We start from the raw sequence: 24,649 nt of genomic DNA on the forward strand, positions 1-24,649 counted from the left end.
ACGTCAACACACCACCAAGGTCGGTGGTGTGAGGCACGCCATGCTATTCGCTTCCTATCGGGAAGCAAAAGCTCTGCGGGGTCTAAGTGATGCCAGTGTGACATCCACTACCGTCAGCTGTACTATAGCTTATGGTAGGATGCAAGCCCAAGATAGGCAGATCCAAGCACTCATGTGGGCTAAGGAAAAGTAGGGATGGGGAGGCCCATCAAAGCCCACCGTGATATTTACAATCCATCCAACCAGTTGATAACAGTAGTCCTCCCAGGATGATGGGAAAACACGAACAATCTGGATGATCAAAAACTTCGGTGGGCCAGAAGAATATTTCAGTTGTGGGCATTCAAATCTCCACTGATTTCTATGGTGTGGCCCACTTGAATTTTGTATAGACGTCCTAAAATGAGCTGGTGGAACTGATGGACGGTGTGGATGTCCCAAAAACATATTGATCGCCCCCACAATGCTTTTTGTTGCATGCTCTCTCAATTTGGATGGACCAGGCAGGCCCGGCCCACCAAAAGCCCAACTGGTCAGTGTCAGTTTCGGTATATGGTCCATCCAGATCGACGAGCACCATTTAGACAGTCTGGATTGTTAGTATGTATGCCACGTGTACGGTGGATCACTGTACACTTTTTTTCCTTGAATTCCGGCCGAATGTACACATGACACTGGTACGAGCAAAGTTTGTTTCTTGTGTTCCTGGTGAGGGCATTCTGAGAATAAAAAGTAAAAGAAATTCCTACGGTAGATGGATGACCATATGAAAATTTTGATACTTATCAGTCAATCCTAATTTTTCAATTTTCCGTTACAAGATCAAGGCCGTCTCGTAGGTGTTCCCCATTGTATGTTCCATTGGTCAAAATAATTAGGTACGTCTATTCCTCAAATGGACCACAATCATGTATCTTAATCTGCACCGTCGATTACCTTTTCTTTCCACGCTTTTGATGAGCTGAGTAGCTCCATTTTTGTAGCGTGTTACATATGAGTAGGGACCACAAGATGGACGTCGCAGAATCACGACATGTGTCCACGTTGGCAACCATTCCAGCGAGTAAGATTCAAACTCTACGCGTGCAAGTATCCTTGGCAAGGTTCTCCTTCACGCAAGAAGATCGGGTGCATGCCAACCAGCAATCGTGGCACACTTGTGTCAGATCAGGGCCGTTCGTCAAGTAGGCCATCCGTGTTCTTGAATTAAAGACAATTGATAATTTCTTTTAACTGTCCAGTCTTCTTATGCAAGTGGACTCTGCCTGAAGAATAATAATCACAGTTAATCAGATTTATCCCAAATCCAAACTTACTTGTTACCACATATCCTTTTAACCATCCACTGGTGTTTTATGGCCCATCTAGATTTTTTACCACGATTCGGATTTAATTACATGCATGCCACATACACAGTTCGTCAATGCATGCGTATGAACCATCCGAGTCCGCCAGTGTATCTAAGTTTTTCTCTAAGCTAAGTGTGTACACGCGAGTAGCAAGCGGCGGGCACGCATGCGGCGTGTCCGGACGATGATTCAGTGGATCCGGAAACCACCTACTTCAGTGAATCCATGACTGTGGTGGGGCTACCTTTGTATATTTATTTTAAATCCGTACCGTCCATCCGTTTTAAAAGATAGTGTCAGTGGGTGAGATCAAAAATTAAGCTGATCTAAATCTCATGTGGACAATACCACAGGAAATAGTGGTGATTGGACGTCCACCATTACAAAGTTTCTAGGACTCACCGTAATTCTTATTTTCCATCCAAACTGTTGATAAGGTCACGGACACGTGGATGGAAAAACGTAAAATCTTAATCCAAAAATTTTGTGACCCTTAAGAAGATTTTAACGGTGAGAGTTCAATAGGCACTGTTTCCTGTGGTGTGCTCCACTATAGATTTTTAGCTGCATAATTTCCTAGATCAACAATAAAATTATATTTAAAAATGTATGGACGGCGTGGATATAAAAAAAATACATCAAGGTGGGCCCCATAGACCTCGGTGGTTTTCCAAATCCACCGAATACGCGTCCACTTTGCCCTGGTTTTTCTCGTCCCATCACTAAAAGTCAGCTGCAATATCCGGAAACTGAGAAATTTACGACTGTGGACCCTACCTTTTATCCATGGGATATTCGTAAAGTAATACAAATTTAACATACGCTCTTAGACCTCTTCGTACGGACGAAAAATTCCAAGACGAAAATACCTTCCTTTTCTCGGAAACGGATTGGCTACTCCGCCTGCCACCGGCCAATGGCGGATAGTCGGTGGTCTGTGGGCCCACCATGATGTATGCTTTTCATCCATGCCGTCCACATATTTTTTCAGATCATTTATGGTATGAGGCCAAAATAAGGTATATCCAAATCTCAAGCGTACCACATTACAGGAAACAGTGTTGAATGAGTGTCAACCATTAGAAATCCTCCCCGTCTAAGTTGGGGCCCACTGTGATGTTTGTGAGAAATCCTCCCCATCTAAGTTCATTCATAGGGTCACAAAGACCTGGATGAAGAGGAAAAACAAATTTCATAATGATCCAAAACTTCAGTAACCCCTAAAAGGGTTTCAATGGTAGACGTTCAATTCCCCACTGCATTTTACAGTGTGGTCCACTTGATAGTTAGATCTGTCTTATTTTTTGTCTCAAGCCTTAATATGAGCTCGCCAAATAGATGGACAGTTTGGATGTAACACAAACCTCATGATGGGACCCACAAAAGCAACATAGTAATGAAAAAATAAAAACTTATAGACTACCGCACAGATTTTTTTATTTTTTATTTTTTTACAAGGAGAACTTTTTCCCCCTTACATTTTTATTTAATACATAATTATGAAAATATGTATATATAAGTATATAAAAATGTTTTTCTATCTTTTAATACATTTCTTTGTCTATTTATTTAACAAGCATATCTCCTATGCTAGAATGATTTACATAACGTACCACATATGATTTTGGGGTAAGAGAAGCTAATTTAGCCAACCAACCTAATTATTTTTCAAGATTCCATTGGGTCGATGGTCGAAAATCCATTTCATTCACTTCGTGGTCAAACTGAAAATTGAGCGGGGCAAACTTGAAATTTAGTGGGGCAAACATGAAATTCAGCGGAGCAAATATGAAATTTAGCAGGGCAAACTAGAAAATCAGCGGGGGTAAACTTGAAATTCAACGGGGCAAACATGAAATTCAGCGGGGCAAACCAGAAAATCAGCGGCAAACATGAAATTCAGCGGGGCAAATATGAAATTCAACGGGGCAAACTTGAAATTCAGCGGGGCAAACATGAAATTCAGCGGGGCAAACTTGAAATTCAGCGAGGCAAACTAGAAAATCAGCGGCAAACATGAAATTCAGCGGGGCAAACATGAAATTCAACGGGACAAACTTGAAATTCAGCGGGGCAAACATGAAATTCAGCGGGACAAACTTGAAATTCAGCGGGGGAAACATGAAATTGAGTGGGGCAAATATGAATTTCAGCGGGGCAGACGTAAAATTGAGTGGGGAAAAATAGAAAATCAGCGGGATAAACATGAAATTGAGTGGGACAAACTTAACAAATAATTTCACAATGGACAACACCACATGATAATTTAAACATATTCAATGTTCAAATGGACAACACTATATGATAATTTTGAATTGAATTTCTACTATTGATCATTTCTTAGGAGCCACGGAAGTTTTGGATCAATCTTATAATTGTGTTTTCTATTAATCCATGTATGTATGATCTTATGAACAGGTTTGATAACAAACAAACATCACTGTTATAAGATCCATTAAAATATCTAGTAGAATATCGATCGTTAATGAATTACCATATAATACATTGCATATTGAAGAATATCATGATTATCCCAAGTTAGAGAATGTTGGAATCATTGGCCATGTATGACATGTTTTCATCTGGTAATGCAATGATTGGTTTAAATTAATCACATTGGGTATATACAGTTTTATAGGCATGAAGTACTATAGACAACTCAAGATAGAATTGTATTGAAGAATAGCTTCTCTCTTTGTACGTGAGAGATTGAGAAGACGTAAGTAAATGAAAGAGTTCTACAATGGGTGGACTCTCTCTCATAGCCACTCCCATATATAAAATGCTTCTATATAAATTTCTAGTTTGCCCCTCTCGGGGCCTTTGAACTTTTCGTTCTTCTTTTGGATATTTTTCTTAAATTTTTCTTTATTGGGTTTCAAGGAATCGTCCTTCTCGGGATGTTTGTTATTAGTGTTCTTTACTACATGTACTTTAGACGAGGCATTCCCGTTATCATTCTTTTTATCGTGGTTACGGGATTCTTTCTCAATCCTGAGGTGTTTTTGGATTTGTTCCAGTGTTTAGTCCTCAGTTTTATGCAGCAACTTCTTTTTATAGTCTTTTCACATCGGTGACAATTTAGCCATTATAGCCTCGACTTTAAATGATTCGAGAAGATCGATTTTTATCGCTTTGATTTTGTTTACTATTAGCTGCAGTTCTTAGATTTGGGACAGCAACGGTTTATTATCTACCATGCTGAAGTCAAAATACCTGGCAATGAGAAACTTGTTGGTACCTTCTTCTTCAGCCTTGTATTTAATTCCAAAGCAGCCCAGATCTCCTTTGCTGATGACGTCTGTTGGTACAAATCGTACAGGCGGTCGGACAGCGTGTTCAGAATGTGTCCTCGACACAAGAGTTCATCTTCGGCTCGTTTTGTGTGGGCAGCCACCTATTCAGGTGTGTCTTTATTGGATGCTTCAAGTAGCGCTTGCAGATTTGGATCTAATATGTAATAGATCTTCAGCGTCATTAGGAGAGATTTCAGCTTGTCTTGCCATCTTGTAAAATTGGTTCCATTGAACCGATCAAGACGTATCAAGTCCTGATTCATCAACTTGATGGATGAAACACTGTCGACTTCCATCAAATAACGCTTTAAGATTATTGAGATTATACAGATTAATATAATTTCTATATAATATGGAAACTGAAAAGTAAAATTAGCTTGAATAAGGACAGGCTGAAGCACGTCTGAAAACGCTGTCCTTAAAGTGTTATTTGCCCCTACTTAAATGGATTGAGTATGCTGATAGGTTACAGGCAAATCGCTTCTAGGATACGACGAGCTTGGTGTGGGTTTGCGTTCAGCAAACACGAAGGCCCACCAAATAGAACTCTTATATACACTATCTGGTAGAATTACAATATAGAAAAAATTCCAAATAAAGAGAAGAAATTCTTTTTGATTTAGACCACTGCACTGGTCAGTTCTTCAGCCACTGGTTCAGATGAACTGTTCTAAACCACACCGTTGGTCTGTTCTTCTAGCAAAGGTTCAACCTTTGCTGTCTTGTTGGAACCACTAGAATATTGGAGAGAAGTAGTGAGCTGTGTCTCAATTCGTATGGGTCTGCTGGAGTGGGTTGAGAGATGGTTTGGAAACCCATTCAGACCCTCCTTTTATAGGCTATGGTGGCTAGGGGGTTATGGTTCAGAGACATAAATTTCATTAAGCCATTTCTGGCTGTTGAAAAACTAACCGTTTTATGGCCGTTTTTTACTGTTGTGCATGGCCATTAATCTGTTGCATGCTGACTGTTGTGAGATAGCAGCTTGCCGTTTTCTAGCTGTTGGGCTAGCCATGCAACAGTTTCAGCTGGTCTCTACACTATTGGCACAGCTGTTACAGTTTCTGCTATAACAGCTCTTTTCAGTCCCTCTATATATACTAAGGGATATCTCTCGTAGTCCTTTAGTCTCTCTATCAATCAGTCATCCGTCTTAGCCACTTAGTCGCACCGCGACTCCCACACGTCTCGCTCTGATTCGCTTAAGGTCGCGAAGGAGCGACCCTCTACGACACGTTGCGGACGTGCGAAGTGCAAAGTGCGCCACAGCGCCTCTACAGCCACACTGCCTCACATGCCCACGCCCTCGCACCGAGCCCGAGCCCGTGACCGAGTCAGAGTCAGAGTCTGAGCCCGTGCCCAAGCTCGCGGGTGTTCCATTGTTACGCACTGGAACACACAAGGTCCATAGTCCTTGGACTAGGTGAGTAAATATTATAATACTCCACTGTTTTCATTTAAACCATTTTTTCTTCTCTTCCCTTTCCCATGTGGGACTATTCCTAAAAATCCATAAAACAGAGTTTTTTCAAAACAACTTTTTATATATCATATATTATTTTTTATTATTAAAATATAGTTTATAAAAATCAATATTTTTGCAACAATGCCCCACTTGATTTTTATAACATATATTTTTTCGGTTAAACAATTCTGCCAGAATAATTAACTTATATGCATAAAGAAAGATATCTTTCAATTTTTATCTTTCCTTAGTGTAAATATCTCAAAACTTTATCAAAATGACTGGTAGCTGTAGTGTTGAACCAGTTATTCTTAGATAATAGAGTCGAAAAAACCACACACATATTCGGTATATGTTTGTTAGAGTTCCCATAATCTTGCTCAACACATTTAATGGCTATGTGCTTATCCTAATTCGTGAACGATCCCGAGAGAAAACTTCAAACTCTCATGAGAGACGGCACCATCTCTACGTTCATATAGGTGAAATCTTTCTAGTGTCTCCGTTACTATAAGATATTTGTCCTTATAGACTGGATTTCATTAAGAGTTTTAAGACTCAACCCTCTTTCGTAACGCTTAACACTTATCTGTTATGAATGAGGTTATATAATTTAGTGCTAAATTTTTTTCATATATTAGTGACTTGTTCTTACCCATTAAACTCAAAATTAGAGATTTTCTACTTTAGGTTGGGTTACCATCACTGGTGGAACTTTTGTTAAAGAGTTTTAACCCCATCCCTCTAGATGTAGCCTTTACTGTCTTTCTCGATAGAGGTTTAGTAAAAGGATCTGTGAGGTTATTGCTTGATTTCACATAAGAAATATCAATGATTCCATCTCGAATTAATTGTCTGACATAATCATGTCAAAGACTGATATGTCTAGACTTATCATTATAAGTGCCGCTATAGGCTCTAGCTAATGTAGCTTCACTATCACAATGTAGTGACAGAGCCAATATAGGCTTTACATAGAAAGGAATTTCTAATAAAAGATCCCTTAATCACTTAGCCTCTTTGCCTGTTGCAGCCATGGCTATAAATTTAGACTCCATAGTCGAATGCGTTATGCAAGTCAGTTTCTTTGATCCCCAAGATACAGCTGCACCTCCTAGGGTGAATACCGACCTTGTAGTAGACTTGCTGTCCCCTGCACTCGATATCCATCTCGCATTGGTATATCCTTCCAATACGGTAGGAAATTCTGAATAAAATAGTCCTAAGTCTTTGGTTGCTTTTAAGTAACTAAAGACTCCACTGATTGCATTCTAGTGTTCAGTACTGGGGTTACTAGTAAACCTACTAAGTTCACTCACAGTATATGCGATATCAGGTCTAGTGCATTGCATAGTATACATAAGACTCTCTATAGCACTCGCACATTCTAATTATGCAACTGTTCTTCCAGTATTTTCTTTTAACTTGATACTTTGATTGAATGAGGTTTTTGCTTCTTTTATATTTAGATGGTTAAATTTGTTTAATATCTTCTCAATATAATGAGATTAACACAAAGCATAACCCCCAAAATATTTTTTTACCTTTGATACCTAAGATGGTATCAACTCGTCCAAGATCCTTTATTTTGAATACGGAAGATAGAAACCTCTTTGTTTCAGTCACACCTTATATTTTATTACTTATTATTAACATGTCATTAACATACAGACAAATAATAACAATATAACTACCATTTACTTTAGAATATATGCATTTGTCAGCTACATTATGCATGAAACCATGACATAGTATTTTGGAATCAAACTTCTCATGCCACTGTTTTGGTGCTTGTTTTAATCCATACAAAGATTTGACTAATTTACATACTTTATTTTCATTTCCTGGTAGAACGAAACCTTAAGGTTGTTCCATGTATACCTCTTCATTGAGGTCACCATTCAGAAATGCGGTCTTTACATCTATTTGGTGGATGTGAAGATGATGTATAGAAGCTAGCGTAAATAATATCCTAATGGATGTTATCCTAGCTACAAGAGAGTATGTGTCAAAGTAATATATCCCTTCTTTTTGTCTAAAACCCTTAACTACTAGTCGAGCTTTAAAGGTTTGAAAGGTTTGGATAGTCTCATCAGTGTGATATTTCTTCCTAATTACCCACTTACAACCTATGGGTCTAGAACTTGGAGGTAAGTTTACTAGTTCTCATGTTTGGTTTGATAGTATAGATTCCATTTCATCATTAATAGCTTCTTTCCAGAAAGCTGAGTCTCTAAAGGATACGACCTCTTTATAAGTTTTAGGATCATCTTCTATAGTCACCATTATAGGTATTTTTCTTATAACATTTTCTCTATCTCCTTCTACAGGATGAAAAATGACGCGTTGTGAGTTTATGTAGTCATCTCCTAGACTCTTCTCTATTCTTGTCCTTTGACTCCTACGAGGTTCAACAGGAGCTTCCACTATCTGTGGAGTTGTGCTATATGATTCTCCATTAGGAGTTTGGATTTCATTATCCTTTCACTCCAAGGATAGTGAGTTCTTAAAGAACTCAACATCTCTTGATTCTATTATTGTATTAGATTCTATGTCTAGAAGTCTATAAGCTTTACTATTTTGTACATACTCTACGAAGGCGCACTTAATAGCTCTTGATCCTAACTTAGTTCTTTTTGAATCAGGGGTTCTGCAATACGCAAGACACCCCCACACTTTTAGATATCCTAGGTTAGGTTTTCTACCTCTCCATGTTTCATATTTTATATTTTTTAGATGAAATTCTATTTATTATATGGCATGCTACAAGCAGTGCCTCATCCCATAGACTTAGTGGCAACTTTGCTCTTATCAACATTGAGTTGACCATTTCTACTAATGTTCTATTATTCCTTTCAATTATTCCATTTTGTTGAGGTGTGTATGGCACTGTACATTGATGTATCAGTCCATGTTCTTCATAGAAGTTATCGAATTCATTGGAGAAGTATTCTCCTCCTCTATCGTTACAGAGAATTTTTATCTTCTTATTTAGTTGATTCTCTGCTTCTGTTTTATATATTTTATATATGTTCAATTCTTCATATTTTCTCTTTAATAGGTACACATACACATACCTAGAGCAATCATCTATAGAGGTTATGAAGTACCGTTTACCTCCACGAGTAAGAATACCGTTTAACTCATAGATATCACTGAATACCGTTTAACTCATAGATATCACTGTGCACAAGATTCAAAACTTGAGACGATCTTTCAACACTTGGAAAAGGTTTCTTCATCATTTTGGATCGTATGCACACTTCACATTTTTTTGTTTCATTATCTGTGTATAAGATTAAACCATTCTTATCCATGAACTTCAAGATACTATACCCTATATGGGCTAGTCTATCATGCCATAGTCCAGCGGATTCAACCATATACGCAGAAGTGCTAGTTTCATTTAGAGAAAACTTAATCATTCCGTTACAAGCATATCTCTTTCCGACAAAATTCTCATTCTTTGACAGAATCAGTTTACCTGACTCGTATATCACCCTTATGCCTGGTTTACCCAGAAGATCCCCAGAACTAAGTTTCACCTCATGTTTGGGACGTGCAGTACATTAGTCAGAATCACTTTCTTTCCAGAGGTGAATATCAGTTCGACAGTTCCTTTGCTGACGACCTTCAATCGGACTTCATTACCCATTTGAACTTCTTGACCATCGGTCAATTCCTCATAGGTTTTGAAGGCTGATCTGTCGTAGCACACATGTACTGTAGTGGCAGTATCATACCACCAACCTGGAACTTTGCCTTGGATGGTATTCACCTCAGTGATCATAGCCACGATATCGCCTTCTTCTACTGCACTTGCCTCTTTTTTAGATTTGCGATAACGGCATACTCGAGTATACTGCCCGATTTTCTCATAGACATGGCAATGGCCTTTAAACTTTTCGTTCTTCTTTTGAGTGTTTTTCTTGAATTTCCCTTTATTGGGTTTCAAAGAATTGTCCTTCTCGGGATGTTTATTATTAGTGTTCTCTACTGCATGTACCTTGGACGAGGCATTCCTATTATCATTTTTTCTATCGCGATTACGAGATTCTTCCTCAATCCTGAGATGTTTCTGGATTTGTTCCAGTGTGTAGTCCTCAGTTTTATGCAACAACTTCTTTCTATAGCCTTTCCACATCGATAACAATTTAGCAATTATAGCCCCGACTTTGAATGATTCAGGAAGATCAATTTTTATCGCTTTGATTTTATTTACTATTAGCTGCAGTTCTTAGATTTGGGCCAGCAACGGTTTATTATCTACCATGCTGAAGTCAAAATACCTAGCGATGAGAAACTTGTTAGTACATTTTTCTTCAGCCTTGTATTTGAACTCCAAAGCGGCCCAAATCTCCTTTGCTGATGACATTTGTTGGTACAGATCGTACAGGCGGTCGGACAGCGTGTTTAGAATGTGTCCTCGACACAAGAGTTCATCTTCGGCTCGTTTTGTGCGGGCAGCCACCTGTTCAGGTGTGTCTTTGTCGGATACTTCAGGTAGCGCTTGCAAATTTGGATCTAATATGTAATAAATCTTCAGTGCCGTCAGGAGAAATTTCAGCATGTCTTGTCATCTTGTAAAATTGGTTCCATCGAACCGATCAAGACGTATCAAGTCCTGATTCATCAACTTGATGGATGAAACACTGTCGGCTTCTATCAAATAACACTTTAAGATTGTTGAGATTATACAGATTAATATAATTTCTGTATAATATGGAAACCGAAAAGTAAAATTAGCTTGAATAAAGACAGGCTGAAGCACGTCTGAAAATGATGTCCTTAAAGCGTTATTTGCCCCTACTCAAATAGATTGAGTATGCTGATAGGTTACAGGCAAATCGCTTCTAGGATACGACGAGCCTGGTATGGGTTTGCGTTCAGCAGACATGAAGGCCCACCAAATGAAACTCTTATATACACTATTTGGTAGAATTACAATATAGAAAAAATCTCAAATAAGAAAGAAAGAGAAGAAATTCCTTTTGATTTAGACCACTGCACTGGTTAGTTCTTCAGCCACTGGTTCAGATGAACCGTTCTAGACCACACCGTTGGTCTGTTCTTCTAGCAAAGGTTCAACTCTTACTGTCTTGTTGGAACCACTGGAATATTGGAGAGAAGTAGTGAGCTGTGTCTCAATTCATATGGGTCTGCTAGAGTGGGTTGAGAGATGGTTTGGAAACCCATCCAGACCCTCCTTTTATAGGCTATGGTGGCTAGGGGGTTATGGTCCAGAGAAATAAATTCCATTAAGTCATTTCTGGTTGTTGGAAAACTAGCCGTTTTATGGCCATTTTTTTACTGTTGTGCATGACCATTAATCTGCTGCATGCTGACTGTTGTGAGACAGTAACTAGCTGTTTTCTAGCTGTTGGGCTAGCCATGCAGCAGTTTCAACTGGTCTCTGCACTAATGGCACAGCCATTATAGTTTCTGCTGCAACAACTCTTTTCAGACCCTCTATATATACTGAGGGATATCTCTCCCAGTCCTCTAGTTTCTCTGCCAACCAGTCACCTGTCTTAGCCACTTAGTCGCACCGCGACTCGCACACGTCTCGCTTCGGTTCGCTCAAGGTCGCGAAGGAGCGACCCTTTGCGACACAATGCAGACGTGCAAAGTGCGCCACTAGCGCCTCTACAGCCGCACTGCCTCACATGCCCACGCCCTCGCACCGAGCCCGAGCCCGTGACCAAGTCCGAGTCCGAGCCCGAGCCCGTGCTCGAGCGCGCGGGTGTTCCAGTGCGTCCATAGTCCTTGGACTAGGTGAGTAAATATTATAATACTCCACTGTTTTCATTTAAATCATTTTTTCTTCTCTTCCCTTTCTCATGTGGGACTATTCCTAAAAACTCACAAAACGGTGTTTTTTCAAAACAACTTTTTATATATCATATATTATTTATTATTATTAAAATATATTTTATAAAATTTAATAATTTTGCAACAAGTTTGACCAAGAAAAGGTACAAAGGAATATATCTATAAACCACACTAGGGGTTTTTTATTTTTTTAATATATGTACCTCCAGCAATCGTAGCCTCACTCAATGTAAGTTGAGCACGGGTGCTTTCAAGAGAGGGATTAATTTGAACCTTTTTGAAGATTGGAGGTGCAACCACTTTGGAGGACTCCACGTAACCCTCACCAAGATGGAAAATGCCAAATGAAGAATGATATTATGGAGATGATAAAGTTCGATATTTAGTAAGGAAACTGATAAGAAAAACGGCCGTGCGTCGGTTTTTTTGTTGCAATGGGGCGCAGGGATGTGTTCCGAAAAAAAGCGCATGTGTTTTCTGTTTAAGGGAGAGGAAAAGCAACAGCGGTAAAAAGGAGGCGTAGTTTCGTCCACAAATTCACTGTCCGCCTTCGTCCTCAGATGCACTGTCCGCACGTGCTAGTCTAAGTTGGTAACTTAAGTTTGTATTCCTTCGTAAAAACCGCTGGATAAAAGGTTTTGTCTACAGTGGTCATTTTCTTGGGTGGAAATGCAATAGCTTTAGTAAGGCCACACGCATTTGTAGCATCTCATCTACACGCTACCACATGTACCATATTAACGACCAATCATGATATCCAAACCGTCCAGTAAGGTAGGCCACTTTTTATGATGAGTCTAAAAAACTAATATGTCCGGTATGATAAAATAGCAAGCCACAATTTACAAGAGGGATGGACGGTCTTGTAATATTTTCAAAATTTTCTAAATTGTGGAGCATAGAGAAGAAATTCAGGGTAGGTTTGATTAATAATTAATATAATGGTGACCCACTCGATGAACGGGTTAGATCTTATTCTTATATGCTAAGCTGTAACATATAATGGCGAGTACATGAACAGCCTTCTACACGCGTGTGGGTTTATCGAACCTGAGTACTTGATACGTCGAGACATTTTCCGCACACGCTCTCTCTCTCACTCAAAGCCAAATGGTTTACTCAACGAGTCGTGATTCTCTGTTATATGGTCAACAGGAATTTCCGGTTACCCTAATGGTTTGGCGTTCGAAGCTTTTTTTTATTTTATTTTTATTTTTTTAGCGAGTGGTGACGTGGACCAATGAGGATTAGGGTATCAGAAAATTCCTGTTGACCGGATAACAGAGGATCCGGACTCTTAGTCAAAATCATATCCAGATTCCCTCTTCTTCTTTTTTTCAATTTTTTTTAATCATATTTGGATGTTGGATCTTGATTTATTATAATCTAGAATCGATTCTACTTTGATGGGTTTGATTACATCACCTGTTCAAGGAATTTATGAATTACATGAGATGGGTATTTCTCTCCCTCTTTTTCCTCTCTTTTCATTTTCGAAGTTGGATTTTGATCTTTTCTGATAGAAAATGAATTGCAATGAGAATTTCTTTGATGGGTTTTGCTTATATCATTTGTTGAAGGAATCCCTGCACTTGATTTGCTTCCTTTTTTCGTTTCTTTGATGAATTTGTAGAGAGTATGTGGGGTGGTCTTTTTATCTCCTTCATTTGATTATGTTGCTGGGACTTCGATTTTTAGATTGATATGAGTTTCAGTGATTATTTTATATATATATATATATATATGGGAAAAGGTACTATGCGCTCGACCTCACGAGTCCGTCCCATGAGGTCGAACTGTGTGGGCCCCACCGTGATCCGTTTCGAACATCTAACCCATCAGTCATATGCAACATTCCATCGTGGGCCTAGATCTCAAAAATCAAGTCAAACCGTGACTTTTATGGGCCACACCACATACAGAAGTGGGGAGGGGCCTTGCACCTTTAAAACATTCATAATCAGTTTTTTGGGCCCACAGAGATTTTTTTTGCAAATCCATCCCATCCATTATGTGTGTCCCACGTGCATGAGGTTCAGACCAAGTTTCATCAGCATTAAAAACTCAGTGGGCCCCACCAAGTGCTTTTATATGTTTTAACGGTGTTTCACATGATTTTAGATGGTATGGCCCACATGAGTTCCGTATACGGTTTATTTTTGGGATATCCCATAATTTAGAGGGTACCCATCAAATTCACGGTGTTGATGGTCGACATACATCACGGTGGGGTCCACACAGCTCGACCTCACGGGAGCTAATCGTGAGGTCGAGCGCATAGTACCTTTTCCCTGTATGTTTGGCAGGCTTCATTTGCTTGTTTTTTAATTTCCATTGATGATGAAATTGTGGATTTTCTGACATGATTTTATCTGTTGGAAATTGGAAGATGGATTGGATTGCCTCTCTCTCTCTCTCTCTCTCTCTCTCTCTCTCTCTCTCTCTCTTGGGGGGGTTAGTTTGGGTGTGATAGTGTTGATTTCATATAATAAAAATCGAGTCAACTCAGCTGAGTGTCTTGATTTCAGTAGGCAACAAAAGGATTCACCAAACCGAAACAGTATTGAAACAGAGCAAAACAACTGAAACAGAATGAGTTGTATCGGCTTGAGTCTCCAATTGAGTCGTATTCCAAAACAGCTGTCGATAACGAAGATTGTCGAGCCTTACTCAGTTGTTTTTCGGTTTATTTAGGGAATTTATGGATTTTGTGATGTGGGTTTTTCTCTTCTTCTTGTTTCAGTGTTGTTTATTTGGTGCCGGAATCTTGATTTTATCTAGCTTATAGCACTTGTATAGAACAATAGAAAATAAAAAAATGAAAGGTGGGAAACAATTCACCCACTTTTGGGTCTTCTATGATTACTTTGTTGACTCTGTGGTATAAGTATTTTCCTTTGCTTTCTTTACATTGTTTTGATGTTGGAATATAGATTTTCATCCAATTAAACTCAATTATACTGAGAATTTTTTGGACTGGTTTGAGTGATATCACTTGTAGAAAAATATCGTTACACTTTGCTTTCCAGATTTTTTTTTTTAACACACACACACCCACGAACACCACATGGGCGCTTGATCCCATGATCTCAGTGTTGAAACAGTCCGTCTACCACAGAGCCATGGAGCTGGACTAGATGCTGATGGATGTTGAAACTTGTTTTTATTTTTTATTTTCCAATTATTTCCAAGTTCCTTATCACATCTTGGAGCTTCTCTATTAAACAGTCCTTATAAGCAATTTCGTTGGCTGTTTTCATTTGTTTTCCATCACCAGAAAACGCATTGATATAGTTTTCAAGTTCCTGATAACACGTTGTTTTCTATCACCGGATAACACATTGATACAGTCAGCTCAAAGTATGTTTTTGTAATATGATTCAGTTACCTATCTCTAGATGGATCTTCTTTGATTCCTTTGTGGTGAATGTAGGAAATCCATTCCTTATCGCATGATCTGCCACTGATTTTTATTTTTTATTTTTTATCTCTAGGAATGTATGAAACTTTATCTTACTAGTATGAACATTTGAGCCATGAACCCTTTCAAATTACGAGATGTTTTGCAACTTGAAATTTGATATGTATTAGTGGACATATTATATTTGTCTGGATACTTTAGGGTGTGTTTGGTTGCACCAACTTTCATGAAATATCTTGAAATTTTGCACAAGTTTGATTGATCATGAAAATTCATGATATTTGGTGCAATGAAATGGGCCCTTAATGTTCTTGTGATTATCGCATGCCCACCTAGATGCTTTAGATAAGTCATTTAGTCACATCAGATACCTCACATGTATGGGTAGTACACAACATTCAGACACATGGGCAGTGGTGTTATAGCTTGACAAGAAACCTCTGAAAATATCAGCATTCTAACTGAATCTTTGATGCAAGTTGTGCCGAGAGAACTCATCAATCTGTTCATTGTCTTGGACATGTAAGGTATTCTGTGGCCGTAACAGTTGTTATGATCTCTTTTTCTATTGAGAAAAAACCCTGAAAATTTTATATATTTCCTGTAATGGACCATTTTGGAGCCATTACGGCCTTTATAGGGGGAGTAATTGGCCATTAAGGTCCACGTAACGGCAGTTATGGGTCATTTTTACCACAAAGGTTGTTACAGCCATTACGACGCCGTAACTTAAAATGGTTGCCACTGTTACCTTTACTTAATGTCTTTTACAGCCCCATAACTCACACACGATGTAGACATATCTACTTATCTTGAATTTTGCAATTTTTAATTGCACACCACACAGCCACCTCATATTCTAGGCCCATGCAACCCTGGCCCCAACCATATGGTTGTGATTGTTGATTTAGCTAATTTCCATGTTTTCTTTCATATCAAATGGGCATGTATGTGTCGATTTTAGTTTTTTCGTCTACCAAATCCCTTACGATGTATACACATATTCGCAATGCAGACACTGCAAGCAAAATAAACAACGAAACATATTGATCAGAACACACATACTACTATTGAATTAAAGCCCTGGCAGAAGAGGATGATATCTACACGAAAGATGGGACGGTTGATGTTCATGGCAGGCCTGCTGTCAAGAAGGAAACAGGAAATTGGAAGGCTTGCCCCTACATACTTGGTATGTTGCCATATGGTTTTATTTGTTCTGTAACAATGTCCTTCCTTCTCTCATTCTCCATTGCGGATCTGATCTCGTTACGCATCGTTGCAGTAAATGAATGCTGCGAGAGATTGGCATACTATGGGATGGGCACCAATCTGGTGAACTATCTGAAGCTTCGCCTCCACCAGGGCAATGCTACGGCTGCAAACAATGTAACAAACTGGTCTGGGACATGTTACAGTATGCCGTTGTTCGGAGCCTTCTTAGCTGATGCCTATTTAGGAAGATATTGGACGATCGCCTCTTTCTCAGTCATCTATGTTTTTGTAAGATCTGCCATGAACTCTTGTCTGGTTAACGTGGTGTTTGAAAATCTTGATCCAACATTATATATATATATATATATATATATATATATATATATATATATAGAGAGAGAGAGAGAGAGAGAGAGAGAGAGAGAGAGAGAGAGAGGAACGCTCAGCTACGCACCGGTTCGCACATCATTACGTGCGAGCCTTCTTATCAACCATCAGATAAGGTAGACGGTCTGGATGAAGGCACTCTTAGCGCGAGCTTAAAAAAGTGAGTTTCCTTCTCTCGCACGCCTCTTCACCCACTCTCCGAAGGATGCGGCGGAAGACTTTTCACGTAAAATTCTTCCGCTGAAATGCGGGTCCCACCAAGATATTAGTGATAAATCCATGTCATCCATACATTTTTAAAAATAATTTTATGGTATGAACCTAAAACTGAGGTAGATCAAATTCTCAAGTGGGCCACATAATGTTGATTGAACTCTCACCATTAAAAACTTCCTCGGGCTACCAAAATTTTGGATCAAGCTGATATTCGCTTTTTTTCCCATCATCCAAGTCTATATGACCTAATCTACAGGTTGGATGTCAAATAAATATCACGGTGGGCCCTAAAAAATATTTAACGGTGAGAATCATTATCAGCGCTGCTTCTTGTGGTGTGGTCCACTTGAGATTTGGATCTGCCTCAGTTTTGGGATAATGCCCTGAAATGATAAGGAAAAATGGATGGACGGGGTAGATTTCTCAAAAACATCATGGTGGGCCCCACCTAGATTTTCAATGAACTTTGCAAATTATGGATTTGATTTCCTGTGAAAGCCTTTCTCAAGAAGTTCCTACCCAAGGATGCTGGGTAGGGCCCACATAGTGTTGATTGAACTCTCAGCATTAAAAACTACCTGGGGCTACCAAAATTTTGGATCAAGCTGATATTTGTTTTTTTTTTTTTTTTCCATCATCCAGGTCTATATGATCTAATCTACAAGTTGAATGTCGAATAAATATCACGGTGGGCCCTAAAAAATATTTAACGATGAGAATCATTATCAGTGCTGCTTCCTGTGGTGTGGTCCACTTGAGATTTGGATCTGCCTCAGTTTTGGGATAATGCCCTAAAATGATTAGGAAAAATGGATGGACGGGGTAGATTTCTCAAAAACATCATGGTGGGCCCCACCTAGATTTCCAATGAACTTTGCAAATTGTGGATTTGATTTCTTGTGAAAGCCTTTCGCAGGAAGTTCCTACGCAAGGATGTTGGGTGGGGCCCGCCACCATGGTTTTGGGAAATATACTCCGTTCATCAGTTTGTCGAGCTCGTTTTAGGAAAATCGACCAAAAACGAGGTGGATCCAAAACTAAAGTGGACCACACGAGAGGGAAAATTGAGGAAAGAAATACGTACCTACCGTTGAAACCTTCCTGGGCTCCACTTTGATGTTTATATGCCATCAAAACCGTTTATAAGGTCATTAACACAGGGATGAAGCGAAAATACTAAAAATTTATCCTAAAAAAAGCTTTTATGGTGATAAAAATGTTTCAACGCTTCTCACTGAATCCATACTGTTTCCTCTCATTTGGCATAGTCGAGTCTTGGATCCACCTCATTTTTTGTCGCTTGTCCTAAAATTAGCTTGCAAAACGGATGATAATACAAGCCTCAAGTAGACCACACCATAGGAAGTAGCGGTGATAATAATTCTCACTGCTGAAAATTTTCTAAGGCCCGCCATGATTTATCTTTGCCATCCAACTTATTCATAAATTTACATAAATCTGGATGAAGAGAAAACACAAATACCAACTCCATCCAAAACTTCTTTGGCCCCCATGAATTCTTCAATGATAAGTGTTTAATCCCCACTGTGTAGCCCACATCTATCTTGGATCTGTCACATTTTTGGACTAATAGCTTAAAATGATGGAAAAGAAATGAATGGACGGTGTGGATAAGACCGTAGAAAACATCACGGTGGCCACTCAAAACTACAGCCTGTTCCCAGATACGGGCGAAGGTAGGACGCGATATGCGTCCCTCACCTCCCGCACCGATTAGTTGCTGACAGGTTGAGTGACAGACTCCCTAATCAAGTGAACGTCACCAAGTTCTGTGGACCACACCATGATGTATGTTTTGTATCTACACCGCCCATCCATTTAGAGAGATCGTATTAGGGCATGATCCAAAGAATGAGTCAGATCCGAAGATCTAGTGGACCCCACCACAGAAAATAGTGAGGAGAGCGACGCCCACCATTAAAAAGTTCTGTGGGCCACAAAAGTTCTCGATCAAGCTAATATTTGTGTTTTCCCTTCTTTCATGTCTCCGTTAACACATGAACAGATTGGATCTCAAATAAAAATTATGGTGGACCTTTTAAAGGTTTCAATGGTGGGCGTCACTCTCACCATTGTTTTCTATGGTGGGGTCCACCCCGGCCTTGGATCTACCTTGTTCTTTGGACCATATCCTAAAATGATCTCTCCAAATGTACGGACGGTGGGGATATAACACATACATCATGTGGGGCACACAAAACTTGGTGACATCACTTCAGTAGCAACTCTGGCTACTCAACCTCGTGACTCTAGCTACTCAACCTCTATTAATATCCAATCCGCGTCAGCTACTCAACCTCTGTAGGGGATGTGGATTTCCTGCAAAAGCCTTCCTGCGCTAGGAACCTAGGTGGGGCCCACTGTCATATTTTTGAGAAATCCTATCCGTCCATCCGTTTTTTTAGTTCATTTTAAGATAATGAGGCCAAAAATGAACCATATCCAATTCTCAAGTGGGCCGAAAACATGATAATTGAATGTCCACGGTTGAAATATTCGTGGGGCCAAAAAAGTTTTGAATCATGCTATTATTTGTGTTTTTAGTTCATCCCAGTACAAATAACGTTATTAACGGTATGGATGGCATGTAAACATCACTATCGAACTTAGGCAGGTTTCAACGATAGAAATTTCCCTAACTACCTTTTCCTTTAGTGCGGCCCACTTGAATTTTTATCCTGATGAATTTTGGTCTTATCCCCTAAAATGATATCAAAAAATGGATGGACGGAGAAGATTTCTCACAAATATAACAGTAGGCCCACTTGGGTTCCCAGCACAGGAACTTCCTGCAAAAGGCTTTCGCAGGAAATTCGCATCCCTTTGTTGGAAATTTAGGTGGGGCCCACCATAATGTTTTTGAGAAATCTACCCCATCCATCCATTTTTCCTTATCATTTCAGTGCATTATCCAAAAACTGAGGCAGATCCAAATCTCAGGTGGACCACACCACAAGAAGCAGCGCTGATAATGATTCTCACCGTTAAATATTTTTTAGGGCCCACCGTGATATTTATTTGACATCTAACCTGTAGATTAGGTCATATAGACCTGGATGATGGAAAAAAAAGCAAATATCAGCTTGATCCAAAATTTTGGTAGCCCCAAGAAGTTTTTAATGGTGAGAGTTCAGTCAACACTGTGTGGCCCTCTTGAGAATTTGATCTACCTCAGTTTTGGGTTCATACCATAAAATTATTTTTTAAAATGTATGGATGGTGTGGATTTATCACTAACATCTTGGAGGACCCACCTATCATTCCAGCGGAAGAATTTTACATGAAAAGGCTTCCCCTGCATCCTTCGGAGAGTGGATGAAGAGGTGTGCGAGAGAAGGAAACTCGCTTCTTTAAGCTCATGCTAAGAGCGCCTTCATCACGACCGTGTGTGTGTGTGTGTGTATATATATATATATATTCCAAGTGCAGCCAATGGGTTGGTAATCCAGACTGTTGATCTGATAGGCCCTGCGATTAATATACCATGCCCAAGAATCTTCAAGTGTACTGTTGTTGTTGTTTATTTTCTTCTTCGGGCTTGTTTGGATGCTTGGAAAACTCTCTTAAGAAATGCATTTTCATTTCCAAGTGATCTAAAATGCATTTGGTTGTGTTATTATTCTTGGAAAAGCTTGTTGATTCGAACAAGCTTTTCCTAAAATTTGAATAGTGTTGTCTAATGCAAAATGGCAACTTCCATTGACAAGCTTATTCACGCATCCAAACACAATACGCAGAAATCCATTTCCATGGTTAACAAACTGGAAATGGAAATCCATTTCTTTAGTAAGTTTTCGAAGCATCCAAAAGAGTGGGCTTAGGATTATCTCATCAAGGATTTTTCCGGTGTGGTCCATCCCCGATGGATCCCTCAGATCACCAGCCTACACAACCGAATTGTGGGTCCCACTTGTAAAAACTTCGGATTTGAGAATTACTACGCACATCCTCAAATCAGGGATTGTATTATTCATTGATTCTGTACTGGTGGGGTACAAATGTAAAACTGTCATCGATTCTGAGCTGCATTGCGGTTTTCACAAAACTATGAAGACTCTACATTCAACTCTATAAAACATTGATGATTTTCAATTGTAATACTGCAGGGGATGACATTGTTAACAGTGTCGGCATCGGTACATGGTCTGAAGCCATCTTGCAATGCTGGTGTTTGTCACCCAACAAAGGGACAAACCTCAACATTCTACATAGCGCTTTACCTCATTGCACTTGGGACTGGCGGAATCAAGCCCTGCGTATCGTCATTCGGGGCCGATCAGTTTGATGAAAATGATGATTCCGAGAAAAAAAGGAAGAGCCCTTTCTTCAATTGGTTCTATTTCTCAATTAAAAAAAGGAAGAGCTCTTTTTTCAATTGGTTCTATTTCTCAATTAACATCGGTGCTCTCCTCGCCTCTTCTGTACTGGTCTGGACACAGATGAATGTGGGGTGGGGATGGGGGTTTGGCATTCCGGCAGTGGCGATGGCGATCGCTGTTGTGAGTTTCTTCTCTGGGACTCGCCTGTACCGGCTCCAGAAACCTGGTGGCAGCCCCCTGTCGAGGATTTTCCAGGTGATCGTGGCATCATTCAGGAAACTTCATGTGAAAGTGCCAGCTGACGAGTCTCTCCTGTATGGGAATGCAGATGAGGAGTCTGTTATCCGAGGAAGCCGTAAGCTTGATCATACAACACAGTTCAAGTGAGTATGTGCGACAAATTCAGTTTCTGCTAAGCCCACTTTCACCTCTGCACACACGTTTGGAACGTCTGAGCCATGTATTGAGTGGGCCCCATTGTATATATGACTTATCAGTCAGGCTAATTGCATCTGCCAGATGTAGATAGTTGGCAACTGATCTAAACTGTCTGTTGCTTCTGTGCATGTGTGGTCCACATGGTGAATTGATCAGCCTGGTTTTTTTTTGGTAAGTTTACTGCATGTGGGAGCCAAGTTATTCTGTATCAGTAACGGTGACCGCAACGGCCACCACCATTACCTTTATCATACAGACTGTAACGTCCGTTAGATCTTTTCTTTATTGGGAAATATATATATATATATATATATATATATATACCAAAAAACTTGTATCTGCCCCGTAACGGACCATTTCGGGGCCATTATGGCCTTTACGAGGAGCATAACGAGCTGTTACGGAGGCCACAATGGCAATTACGGGTCATGTTTTTTCATAACTGCCATTACAGCCATTGCAACCTCGGAACATATGAAGATTGGCAGATTGGCATCTACCATCGTGGGCATGCCTGATTCATAAATTGGCATCTACCATCGAATGTAAAGATGCGTGTAGGCACTAGCAAAGATCATTTGTGGAATGTCATCTAATTGAACTTTCGCACCATGAATTGACCCACTTGCTACTCATGGACTGATCAGATGTGTGCATTGGTGCATATCTCTATGTGAACGCATGGGGCATATCAGTATTCTTTAGAAATTGATATGGTGCTTTATTTTCATTTTGCGTCACTGATACGAGACTAAATTGGTCAAAATTCACACAGGCACAGCCCGGATGTACACATGGGTATCGATTCCGGAGACGGCTGATACATGCTCCAATACCAATCTTTTCAATCTCAAAGAAATAGATGCAAAAACATAGGGTGATTGATATTGAAGAGATGCATTGTTCTCCCTTTGATTTGTAAGCTGAATTTCGGGACAGGAATCCCTAGATTCCTTGTTCAACCCGATGATCATACACATTCGATCCTCTGACTGAATTATACGATTCGAGTAGTATCCACATTGAATTAGGAACCGTTTCCCGGTGGGATTTGAATTGAATTGTAGGTGCTAGCCTTTGAATACAATAGCACAATCCCAAATCTGCTTGTTCATCCCAATTATCATTTTCGGATTGAATTGTATCCAAATTGAATCGGAAATTGTTTCCTGGTGGAATTTGAATTGGATTCTGTGTTAATTGTAGCAAACAGAACACTTTCTCCACTCTAACAACACTTGATGATTTCTGTGGCCTATTTTACCTAAACATCAATGATGGATGCAGGTTCTTCGACAAGGCTGCGGTGGTGATGGGGGGGGAAGATACCGAAGGCAACATCAATCCTTGGAGGCTTTGCACCGTGACCCAAGTCGAGGAGCTCAAGTCCATCGTGCGGCTGCTCCCGATATGGGCCACTGGCATCATGTTCGCGACTGTCTACAGCCAGATGAGCACCATGTTCGTATTGCAAGGTAACACCATGGACCCCCATATGGGGCCCAACTTCAAGATTCCTTCTGCGTCCCTCTCCATCTTCGACACCATCGCCATCATCTTCTGGGTCCCTATATATGACCGGATCATTGTGCCGATGGCCGGAGCCTACACTGGCCATCATCGCGGCTTCACCCAGCTCCAGCGGATGGGGATAGGGCTTGTCATTTCAATCTTCTCTATGTTGGCTGCCGGGATCCTAGAGCTCGTGAGGCTCGGCATGGTGAAGAGGCACAACTACTACGACCTTGAGCAGCTCCCCATATCGATCTTCTGGCAGATCCCACAGTACTTCATTGTGGGAGCCGCCGAGGTCTTCACATTCATTGGGCAATTGGAATTCTTCTATGATCAAGCGCCGGACGCAATGCGGAGCTTGTGCTCCGCGCTCTCACTCTCAACTGTCGCACTCGGGAATTATCTGAGCACACTGCTCGTCACGATCGTTACTCACGTTACTACAAAGCACGGAAAGCTCGGGTGGATACCAGATAATCTGAACCGTGGCCACCTTGATTACTTCTACTGGCTCCTTGCAATTCTCAGCCTTTTGAATTTTGTAGTGTATCTATGGATCGCGACGTGGTACACATACAAGAAGCCAGCGGGGGCCGTTCGTGGATGACCGCCTATGCCAATTCATCGATTGGGTGGGCCCAGTCGTGCCCACCCATGCATGATTTACAAGTGCTTGTATGTTGTTGTTGTTCTTCTTCTTTGGTGGATTGCTATGTGAACTTTTGAAAATTTGTGATACAAGTTGTAAAATTGGAGCGAAAATGTATTTGAATGTCTACAGTAAGACTCATTTGGACTGTATGGAAAGAAGAGAATGTTCTCAAGAGGAGTGGCCCAGCTATGAGAAAACAGGAATTGTGGGGTCGTGATCAGCAGCAAGTTTTCCAGACCATTGATCTAACGTGTCCCACCTTCGATGGAAGGATGCCACGAAAGCATTCCCAAACTGTAAAAGATCAAAATTCAGCCTTTCTGTTGTTGAATATGGACCTTGGCTTTATTTCATTTTTCAATCTATATTTGTAAGGCCATGGGCAGAAGGGTTGAGATCATAAAATCTGGGAGGTTTTGGGGGTGGACCCGCCGCTGATGGTGCCCATCAGATTAATGGTCTAGATCAAAGGAAAATCTCACCCATCCTATGATCTTAAACCATGCTATTAGTGGCCTACAGC

General features: G+C 40.1%; 1 protein-coding gene across 1 annotated transcript; it reads left to right on the top strand.

Annotated features, from left to right (window-relative positions):
• The first annotated feature begins 40 nt into the window (after positions 1 to 40).
• Positions 41 to 24,300, top strand: LOC131253792 (protein NRT1/ PTR FAMILY 8.1-like). Its single transcript, XM_058254931.1, has 5 exons — positions 41 to 119; positions 16,445 to 16,555; positions 16,649 to 16,866; positions 21,309 to 21,904; positions 23,247 to 24,300. Exons 1-5 carry the CDS (start codon positions 41 to 43, stop codon positions 24,079 to 24,081), a joined length of 1,839 nt encoding a protein of 612 aa, XP_058110914.1. The 3' UTR covers positions 24,082 to 24,300.
• The last annotated feature ends 349 nt before the right edge of the window (positions 24,301 to 24,649 follow it).

This window comes from Magnolia sinica, chromosome 8 (genome assembly GCF_029962835.1).
Source record: "Magnolia sinica isolate HGM2019 chromosome 8, MsV1, whole genome shotgun sequence".
In the NCBI taxonomy this organism is placed as follows: Eukaryota; Viridiplantae; Streptophyta; class Magnoliopsida; order Magnoliales; family Magnoliaceae; genus Magnolia; species Magnolia sinica.